Raw genomic sequence first — 11,116 nt, forward strand, 5'->3', positions numbered from 1 at the left:
AGCTGCCAAGAAATAAGAAAATGTTATGAATAACACTGGGGTAAGATAAGAACAGATTTGGAAAGAGGCCATAAATCTCCAAATTCAGTTTAAAAGAAAATATACCTTCAGCTTGTAAGCACAAAGGGCTTAAAAATGAGACATTATAAAAGGTTTTGAATTTTACTTACAACAGTGAGGCTTTACCTTTGATGCAAAGGACACAAAAAGCACACCATCAACATTTTCAAGGTCCGGTTTCACATCTGGAAGGATACTCCCAGGCCCCAGAGAGGTGTTCTTGATTACAGCTTTCCCTATAGCCTTAGGTGGTCGACCAGCCTTGGAAATTTTCAGTTTCCGTGGCCTTCCTCTTTTAGTTGTAACTGATGATAGGGTGGTTTGATTGCTACCAGAGCCTTTGAGAGATACAGGACTCTTCAGTATGCCAGGCTTTCTTCTGCCACAGATCTCTTTATCTGAAAAGTCACAACTTACTGAGCCCCTGAGACTAAAATTAGGTGATTTGGATAGCGCCAACTGGGCCTCTTGGATTGCAGAGTATTTCTGTGCCACTTTACTCCCAGTAGAGTCTTTTTTCATAACTAACTCCTCTGTCACAGTGGCTGTGCCTGAGCAAGAGTCTTTGTGATTTTCAAAACACACAGGCAAGGAGTCCAGGATTGCGCTCAAAGGGGATTTATCCTTCTTGCAAGATGAAAGCATGGCCTGTGGCAGCTCAGATATCTTCACTGTGCTCTTAGTGACTGCACAAGGTTCCAAATAGACCACCGGCATCTTACCACTCTCCAGTTTTAACATTTTTGCTTTGGCAACACCAGAAGGACTGGTTAGCATCCGCTTCCTAGACCTGCATGCTCCATCAATTCCATCTACTTCACTGCGTCTCATTAGGTGCTTTTGTAGGATGAGATCATCATCATCAGCGCTGGAATATTCATCGGTTTCTTCATCTGTGTCTTCTTGTTTCACAGTTACTCCTTGAGTACAAATATTTGACTCGTAGTCATAGTCATCTACGGGTTCCTCTTTAACGACCACATTAAAGCGTCCATTTGGGTCCAGTGGAGAAGACACATGGGAACTGCTTTCATAAGCGCTACCAATGGGACTGGGGGGACAGAGAGGGGACAAAACCAAAACACAACATCAGATCTTTATCAAATCTCAAATCCTTTGTCAGAATTCCATCATCGCCTGTAACCCTTGGTTATAGATTGTAAAAAACTTTCAAAATGCTTGCAGGCACAAGTCTGCTAAAAAAGCTGTCATTTACAAGCTTACATTTTTAGAAGTAAGCACCCAAAAAACCCCAAGAATTTGCCATCATTAAGAATAATCCAACATCTTATCTGAAGACAGCAGCACAACTTCCTTCCCTACTATCAGGGTGACGTCTGCACTTTTTCCTCTTTGGCTCAGCACAAACTCATGCTAAGCTGTCATGTTTGAAATGCTCAGAAGCGGCCTTAAGTTTGCTGTGCATCTCGTTAAGATACTGAAGCCATCGTGCTTGCAAGCAAGAAGCCAAGCGAGTACTTAATGCACTAGAAGTTTAGTCCATCCTGAAGCCACATACAGACAACTCTTAAATTCAGCTGTTGTTCAAATGCTTACAGAATGTTAATATCCCAATATCCTACTGAATCATGGTCCGTTATCCACTGAGTCTGAGTATTAACCTAACCAGAATTTGAAACACCATGCATTAGATACTGAAGAATTATAGTGCAGTCAGTTAAGCTCCAATAAGATCATGTCATTTCAGTTATCCTAAATAATTATTCCAATTGTTAAATTCACGCTATTAAAATGTTATTAGAAATAATAAAACATACGTTCAAATATAACGTAACGATTGTAGTAACACTATTTCATATACAGAGGGAATATTGCTTTACATATATTGTGTGTATAGATGTACGTGTGTCCATTTTATTATTAGTATTATCTATCCCTACCCCTTTAAAGAATGACTACGCTCAGCTGAACCTACAAGCTAGGACTGAGTAAGGGGGAAAGAAGTGGAGGATGAGGCTGCTTTCTCCTCATGTAGACTGAGGACGTACTTAAGGGAGAAAAGCTGAGACACACAAGAGTCACAACGTGGAGCCAGGAGTCTCCATGAACAAAGTCTGCAGGGTTAAAACAGGGAGCTGACAGTCAAGACACAGATTTATGTATTTACATGCAAAATTCTTAAGAACAACAGAGAAGCTATCTAGGAAACTGGACGCAACTCAGAAGGACACTAAGTAACCAGCATTAAGCTTGAAGCAAAAACCTGTCTTGTGAGGGAACAGCAGGCAGGAGAGTGGACTACCAGTCCTGTTTTGTCTACTGTCTTCTCTAGACAATGAGTTTCCTATTAGAAAGTTTATAGCTTTTATTGAATTAATAATGTCAAGTGCATGATTTAAAAGACTTTGTAAGATTAAAAAGCCTTTCTTCTTCAGTGAGTTTACTGTGAAAGAAATTCAAAGACAATCCACTTATAGGTTCTTGGCAGCTGAAAATCCTGTCACGTTACAGCTAGAGGGTGATTCAGTGCAGCTGATCCACAATTAACATGAATGCTGTGAAGGCTCATCTGCTCCATGATCTTAAAATTCTTGAAAATAAAGAGACAGGGAATGCTAAAAATTTTGCAGGCTAGGAATTACTTTCTCATTTGAGTTCTACTGTTTCCAGTTGGAAGCCCAGTAAAGCTTGGACTTCTATCATTCTCCTTTATCTGTTGTACATGTAAGCTAAGGATTCCCTTTCTATTAGGGTTCTGGACAGTATCCAAACCAGAGAAGTCCTTCTGCAAAAATGAAACTTCTAGACACAAATGTCATTTTATTCTGCATATTGCAGCCATAAGGCAGATGGTGCAAAGAGTGAGGTATCATCCACAGGTACGTAGGTACAAGCAGATAAACTATTTGCACAAAATGCTGACCACCATTTTTTCTGCTTTTAAATTCTAAAGCAATTACCAGCTTCTCAAAAGAATAAAAAGACTGCTTTTTAGCATTGAAGTAACTCCATTTGGCCCTTATTTTGTGAAGTTACGTGCAACGTAAGTAGTCACAGAAATTTCTCTTTCTCTAATCTATGGGAAGGTGAATCTACTAAGTCTGTCCTTTCAAACTCCTCAACCCAAGATCAGATGAAAATAGTGAAATAATGTCAAACTAGCTCTTTCTTTGCCTGATATGGGATACTGCATGTATTTAAACCAACTCCTTTATAGTCCAAGTAATGTATTTGCCACCCTCACAATAAAACAGTATAAGCAGAACAACTGCTTTCCTATGTTTTTCCAAATTAAAAACCATTAAGCTGCACATTTTAAAAAACATATCGATACATCAATTTTTCAGGTAGATCATCTTAAAATACAATGGGGAGGGGGTCAGAAATTTGATTGCTTGTGGAATTTATCTACCAATCTGTGGAGGAGGTTTGAAGGATGATCACTTGCCTCCCTCTTCCAAAAGGAAGGCAAGGAAGGAAGAAAAGCAAACTCTCAAGACTAAACACAAGGCAGCTACATTAGAAAACAAGACTACTGGAACATTAAAAATCCCACCGAAATTTTACGTTTGAAGCAGGAAATTCAAAAGACCTTGGAAGGGAGAAGGGGTACATTAGCCTGTAAGTAAAGTTTGCTTGTGGTTCCTTCCACGGCCCAAACACCTGCATGTTTCCAGCCATAACCATTCATATAGAAGTGTCCACAACTCAAATTAAACATTCATTTTCTCTATCTCTAAAGTGCTCTGGTAACTCAGGATTAAAATAACTCTCAGGTATATGGAACCTTTCACATAGGTACACTCTCAAAAATGTCAGAAGAATTGAGCACTGGGGGGAAGTATCAAGCTCTACAGCACTAGGAACTCTTTTTTTGGAGAGTTCCCAACTTCTGCCTCTCACCCAAATCTATGCTCGGCAGAAATCGCTACCCTGGATAAAAGCAAGATAGTGCCTATCAACGACCTGTAAAAGCTTGCCTATGACAAAAACAAATACTGCCCAGTCGTCATTAACACATATTTATGTGTTTAGTGTGATAAAGAAAAATGCTGTCCTTGCAAGGGTGACATATTTATGAACTCGACTGCACAGCATGAAAATATTGTGAACAGAAGAAAAAAGGAGAACTAATGCTCTGAAAAACTCCAGCACGTGCAAAGGCAGTTCTGCCATTTTTCAGATAAGATCAATTTTCTCTTTCCGAGTACAGAATTTGCATTTTTTGCACAGATTAGAAAAACACAAAACAAAAAGCTAGACAATCCTTGAAGGTAGCTCTAGGGCAGTGGTAACATTTATTCATCAAATGACAGTTGCTTCCAAGCTCAGAAAACAGAAAAAACCTTTACAGTCTTTTCCAGTTTGTGCAGCTTTTAGCACATTTCAGAGATAGACTGCCATAGAGGCAAAACCAGGAAGGCATCTGACATGCTCTGGACTGCAAGAAATTAAGTCTGCCAATTTGCATCATCTGTTTTTAAGGAAGGTCCATGAGTCCTTAAACAATGCTTTTTATTCCTTGGGAAAAAAATAAAAAATCCCATGCTGCCCAATTCAAACAGTTTTCCAAATAATTTGTTTCAATGACCTTCTTCAGGCAAACAAAGTATCACTATGAAGGCAAAATGAACCTCTTGGCAATTATTTTCAATTTTACTTCCAATATGCAAAGTTCTCTAAACACTTCTCCATGCTGTACTCTTAGGAACTCGGGGAAAGCCTGTCCTCTCTTCAATGAGTGTGTCTTCAGACTTTAAGATGCGTTTTAACCGCATTTTATAAACTGTAAGTCTAGTAGACCTTCTTCTCCCTAACATTGGAAAATACTGCAGAAGAAAGGCTAGGGCACTCTAGAATTCAAAACAATTCTAGTAGTCTTGAGAATTACTACAACTAAATATTTGTATTTACAACTTACATTAATATAAATCTGACACTCAATATAGCGCTGAAGTATGGAGAACTTTGAGTTTTTCAGTTACTCAAAAGGAGATGCTCTTTGCAAGACAAAAAAACCAACGGAGGAAGCCTCTGTCCTCCCTAAAACACACTGTAACACAGCCTTTGAAACAAACACTGTAATTGTCACAAATACAGCTTTTTTTTCTCTAAGAACTGATCTCTAATTACACCATTAACATAATCCTGATACCCTGCAGTTAAATAACTTGCTGATGCACTGATCTACGAAGGCTGCTTTTGTCATTAAATCTTTGGCTGATTAAGTGTGGTACTCACAGTGCCATGAAGAAACACGGCAGGAGAAAAACTTTGGTTTTAAAAATAATTTCTTTACATTCAGAGTATCTCTAGCATCTCTTGACACAGACTAACCATTCACTAAGGCTGCTCAACCCTATTACTTACATTCTGGATACTAAGTGAAAATGCAGTAAAATAATGGGTTTTGCCAGGCCTGCTTTAGCAAAATGAAGTTATTTGGAAGGACTTCCCTAGGCACAGATTCTCTTACCTTACAGCAAATACAAGGCAACTGACTACCAAGAGGCAGGCTACCTTATGCTGCCAATTACAACTGCCTTGCAGCAATCCCTACACATACCAAGCCTAAATACTCACACACACACCCCCACCATCCACCACTGAAAACTGAAGCTATAGATAGAGACAGCATGTTGATGTGTAAGCAACCCTAAAAGAAAAGGCAGTGTTTTGATGACTGCAATGTGCTGCTTAAAACTGAAACAATTTAGCCTTCTAAAATGCTAAGAGGGTTAAGGGAAATCCCTCAACACTTCTTAACAAATGGAGCTAAAGCAACACAGAAAATAACACTGAACTCTTGCACTCCTCAGACACCTTAGAAAGTCCATATTGATACACAACTGTTTGAGCAAAGAAAAGCCTTTAGCAACACCAAGTGTTCTGTCATTTCAGGTCATGCAACTTTTAGCTGTTAATCTGTATACTGAACACCTTGTTATTTATTTACTAATGACCCAGCTCAACTGGTATTTGTATTAAAAATGCAGTGCTAACCCACCTTTCAGAAACTTCTTGTTTTAGCTTTGGCACAACACCTGAAGACAGATTAGTGTCCAGGAGACCTAGGATGTCTCCTTCTGTATTAAAGGACTCTTTGTGCAGTTCAGTGTCTGATGGGTTGTGACCAATGAATGAAGAACCTAAACTTTTCTGATGCACATCTAATGCATCAACGTCAGCAGAGCGCCTACAAATGCTAGCAGCACTAAAAACACCACCTCCTTCCAATTCTAAGTTACTGTTCTGTTTCACCTCACGCTGAGGTCGACTATTCAACCCATCTTCTCTGAATCCTTTAGCAAAAGGATTGTAATCTATTTTCAGCTGGGTAATCCGGATGTTCTGGTAGGCTGTAACTGCGAAGAACTCTGTCTGTGGAAAGGTAAATGTATGGACATCAGGGCCATTAAGCTGAATGACTTCTGTGGCTTTGTTTGCAGGCACCAAGTGAAGCCGTGGCAAGTAACGGTGCATAGAATGCAGGATTATATGACCCTCCTGGTCCAGGGTATTGTTGGTAAGTTTGAGCTTGTAGAAGGATACAGGCTGGTGCATCCAGAACTGGCCAGTGGAAGGGGATTCTGGATGAATAAACACTCGCCCAAGAACATGTGGCTCTGCCTTCCCACTGGGTTCCCACCAGCGGCCATTCCACTTGTATCGGTGATTGTCCACAGGGGATATGTCCATGACTAGGATGTACTTCTGACTGGAATTCAGACCTGTAATCCAGTACCGGCAGTATGGGAACATGCGCCGCCCCTGCTTCGTCAGAATCATCTCTGTGTTGCGATGGTAGAACTCATTCCACATGTTGTTGTTATCCAGGGTGACAGTAATGCCCCCCGAGACGCAGTCAGCTGGGAGGCAGGTCTTGACTCTGGGTTTTATCGGAGCTGATACACTGCTGGCAAGAGCACAGGCATCACGGTTTGCTACTAGGATTCCTTGGTCAGCTTTGCCATTTCCCTGCTGTTGTTTCAAGATGACAAAAAAAGCAGGCGTTGCACTAGACACAGTCCCACCATCCTGGCTGCCCAAGACAACCTGTTGCTTCTTCATGATGAGTGTTCTCACAGGCTCTCAAGTCAAATGCAAATTCTACACGGTTCTGATGATTTTCTATGCGCGTACACCATTCTGGAAAAAAAAGGAAAATACAGTTAAAATTATTCCAATACAATCTAAGAAAGTAATTAAGTCTCAGGAGGCATCCTTTTTGCAATAGGTCTTCACAGTGAAAACTTAAAAGATAACCAGTACTATAAAGCTAAGCACAATTAGGATATAAAAAATTAAGGCTGCCTGTGTGTATACAATTTTGACCTCACAGACGTGGGGGCCATGACACCCTTAACTGCATTTCCATATATGCTTTGCCACAACATAACTCCTTGCTTTGCTTGATATTTCAAAGTGCTCTTTGTTCTGACATTGCCCTCAACTCTTGAGATCATTTGCTCAACAGCATCAGGTAAAACGTGCAGAAGTCAGAAGAGCAAATGGCACATTTCTGAAACAAAGGCAAAAGCCATTTACTCCTGCCAGAAAGAAAGAGTTCCTCAAGGTCCAAAACTTCTCAAAAATTAAAAGGAGGAAAAAAACCCCCATTTAAAATATTTTCCCTAAATTTCTTTATTGAAAATTACTTTTGTCATTTGTGTAGTTGGAATTCTTTGCTCCAGTTGGAATAGTTTGCTCCAATCCTATGAATTTCTGTCTGTTCAAGGAAGAGACAAATAGAAGGGAAAAAGTAGTTCAAATGGATAAGCTTTGAGGAAAGATAGACAAACAAACCCCCAAAAGGCCATGCAGCTAAGATTAAATGGATGAATGTGAAGCTTCAGGTAACATTTACCTTCTAAATTATGGACACAATTTAAATCAAACAAGCAAACATTTGTAGTGTTATGATTAGCATAATCCCTGTTCAAGGACCTAAAAATGTTACCTTTATCTGCATATACACAATCCCACTTCTGTGTGTCTACTTCACAGAGTAAAGATTATGTCAACACTCTAACAGGAGATCATAAACTACTTCATTTTCCAAAGAGCCTGTGCACTTCTCTAGGTGAAAATATCTAGTAAGCACTTCTGGTAACTCACAAGAATGCTACTCCCACATCCAAATGTTTGTATTTTGATCCTTATTATATGTGGAATACAACACTGAACAAAAATGATTGATTCTTGTATCGAATGTCTAGTTGGTGAGAACAAGAAATAGGAGTGAGTCACCATCACTAGAAGTTGAGATACATCCCAGAGCCCTGAAGGAACTGGCTGATGTTCCACTCTCTAAATCTGAAAAGTCACAATAGTCAGGTGAAGTCCCAGGTGGCTAGAAAAGGGGAAACATTGTACCCATCATTAAAATGGATAAAAAGGAGGACCCTGGGAACCAGTGACCTGTCAGCCTCACCTCTGTGCCTGGGAAGAGATCCTGGAACAGATCCTCCTAGAGGCGATGCTAAGGCAGGTGGAAGAGAAAGGTGATTCAAGACAGTGAGCATGGCTTCACCAATGACAAATTCAGCCTGACCAACCCAGTGGCCTTCTACAATGGAACAACTACATTGGTGGACAAGGGAGAAGTTATGGATGTTGTTTATCTGGAATTCTGTAAAGCCTTTGACACAGTACCCCACAACTCCCTTCTGGCTAAGCTGGAAGGAGATAGATTTGATGGGTGGACTGTTTGGTGGATGAGGAAAGGGCTGGATGGTCACATCCAGAGGGTAGTGGTCAACGGCTCAGAGTTCCAACAGACATCAGTGACAAGTGGTGTCCCTCAGGGGTCCATACTGGAAAGATGAGTGGTGAAGCTAGGATGCCTGAAGGATGGGAGGACAGCCAAAAGGGATCTGGACAAGCTCGAGAAAAGGTTTAACAAGGCCAAGTGCAAGGTGCTGCACCTGGACTGGGGCAACCCCTGGTATCACTCCCAGCTGAGGGATGAACAGCTGTAGATCAGCCCTGCTGAGGAGGACTTGGGGGTGCTGGGAGTTGAGAGCTGGACATGAGCTGACAATGTGCACTTGCAGCCCAGAAAGCCAACTGTGTCCTGGGCTACATCTAAAGCAGTGTGGGCAGCAGGTCGAGAGGATTCTGCCCCTCTGCTCTGCTCTGGAGAGATCCAACCTGGAGTGCTGCATCCAGCTCTGGGATACTCAGCATAGGAAGGATATCAGCCTGTTGAAGCAAGTCCAGAGGAGGCCACCAAGATAATCAGAGGAATGGAGCAACTCTTCCATGAAGAAAGACTGAGAGTTGGGGCTGTTCAGCCTGGAGGAAACTCTGAGGAGACCTTATTGCAGCCTTTCAGTACCTAAAACAGACCTAGAAGAAATCTGGAGCGGAACTGCTCACAAAGGCATGTAGTGATAGGACAAGGGGGAATGGCTTCAAAATGAAAGGCAGTGGGTTAGGACTGGATATTAAGAAATTCTTTACTGAGAGATTGGTGAGGCAGTGGCACATGTTGATCAGGGAAGCTGTGGATGCCCCATCCCTGGAAGTGTTCAAGGCCAGGCTGGACGGGGCTCTGAGCAACCTGGTCTAGTGGAAAGTGCCCCTGCTTGATGGCAGGGGGGTAGGATCTAGGTGACCCTTAAGGTCCCTTCCAACCCAAACCATTCTATGATTCTATGAGTTAGGTCTTGAAAACAATCGTATTTCTTTCAGAGAATGAACTCAAATTCACAAGTTTTAAGTGAACTGGGTATTTAATAAGACACATTTATTGAGTTAGGACTGGGGTGCTGCAGGAGGAAACACTCCTCTGTGCAAACCAGCTGCCACATGCATGTGGAAAATGCTCAGGAGGCAATTTATACTCCATGACAAATAATCTGCACACCCAGGAAAAACAAGAGGTCTATTTCCATCCTTGACACATACTTTAAAACTCAATGTAAAAGTCAAATTGGAGGAAATAAACCGAAACTGTTCTGCACAGATTTCGAGACCTGTGAAGTCACAAGATCTGGTTTCCAGTATTACTTTGCAGAGGAAATTCTTCCCCACAAACATATCTATAACCACCCACCCAGTGAGGACTCCTTAACACAGTCTAGGATACAAAATTAATTAGATGTTCAAAATCAGCTCCATATTTTCTATTTTAGGAATGTTGTCCTGCTTTTTCAGTAGATCACACCTTGAGTCCCAGCAACACAAAATGCTATCTCCAAAACAAGATTTCCCATGTTCACCTATAAAAACACAATAGAAATACATCTCAGATGTACGGAGTGGAGAAAGAAATCACAGTTTAAACTGCATGTAATTTTGCACTAACTTACCCTTTCTATATACACATACAGCACATTTGTATGTACAGTGCACATGCAATCACAAACTGAGTTCATGCTAATGCTGTGCAATATGCACCAAAATTGTACTGGCTCATGACAGAAACACACTATCAAAGTGCTTCCAAAACTGGTTGAAGAGATGCATAATTCCTGTAATTTGAAATACGCTTGAGGTAGAACTTACACATACCAGGAAAAAATTCCCAAAAGCTCAACAATGATGCATTCAGCAAAAATTCTGTGCATGTAAAGACCCACTGCATCACAGGTTCTGCTGGCCAACATTCAAGGTTCTTGCATTGCACTGCTGTAGTTACTTCGGCCACAAGCACCACTCAAGAGTACCAAATGGAAGATGTGCGTGGTTACAATGTGATCTCCTGCAACAACAGTAGCCAAAGTCTACCTTATCTCAACACTAACACTGTCTGCTACATGAGGAGTTTAACACGTGTTGTTGTACTTGCTCATACACACCAGAAAGTTTCATTGTAGCACGTAGCCTCTAATACAGTATTTCAAGGAAAACGTGTGCATTTGCCAGAGTTGAACTTCTGAACAGCCTCAGGTATTTCCCTTCTCTGTCTGCACGCAGACCTTGCGTCCGAAAAGCAACATTTAGCAGATCTAACTAGACAGCAGTGGCCAGAAACGCTCAAAGTCGCACCGAGCCCTGACAGAAGCAGGTGAAAATGTTCGCCTGTGCCAAAGGGCAATCGCGTCTCGCTGCCCCGCGGCCGTGCGCGGCGCCCCGGGCGGACAGGCCG

General features: G+C 41.4%; 1 protein-coding gene across 1 annotated transcript in view; it reads right to left on the reverse strand.

Moving 5' to 3' along the window:
- Positions 1-7,167, reverse strand: part of MGA (MGA, MAX dimerization protein) — a gene marked incomplete at its 3' end in the record, with an annotated part of 43,888 nt that extends 36,721 nt beyond the window's left edge. Inside the window, exons 1-2 of the mRNA XM_009076585.1 lie at positions 6,029-7,167; positions 187-1,111 (exon numbers count right to left, since the gene is read on the reverse strand). Coding sequence (XP_009074833.1) covers positions 187-1,111; positions 6,029-7,092 — 1,989 coding nt within the window. The remainder of the gene's footprint in view (positions 1-186; positions 1,112-6,028) is intronic.
- Between the last annotated feature and the right edge of the window lie 3,949 nt (positions 7,168-11,116).

The sequence above is a fragment of the Acanthisitta chloris genome, unplaced genomic scaffold (assembly GCF_000695815.1).
Source record: "Acanthisitta chloris isolate BGI_N310 unplaced genomic scaffold, ASM69581v1 scaffold11046, whole genome shotgun sequence".
In the NCBI taxonomy this organism is placed as follows: Eukaryota; Metazoa; Chordata; class Aves; order Passeriformes; family Acanthisittidae; genus Acanthisitta; species Acanthisitta chloris.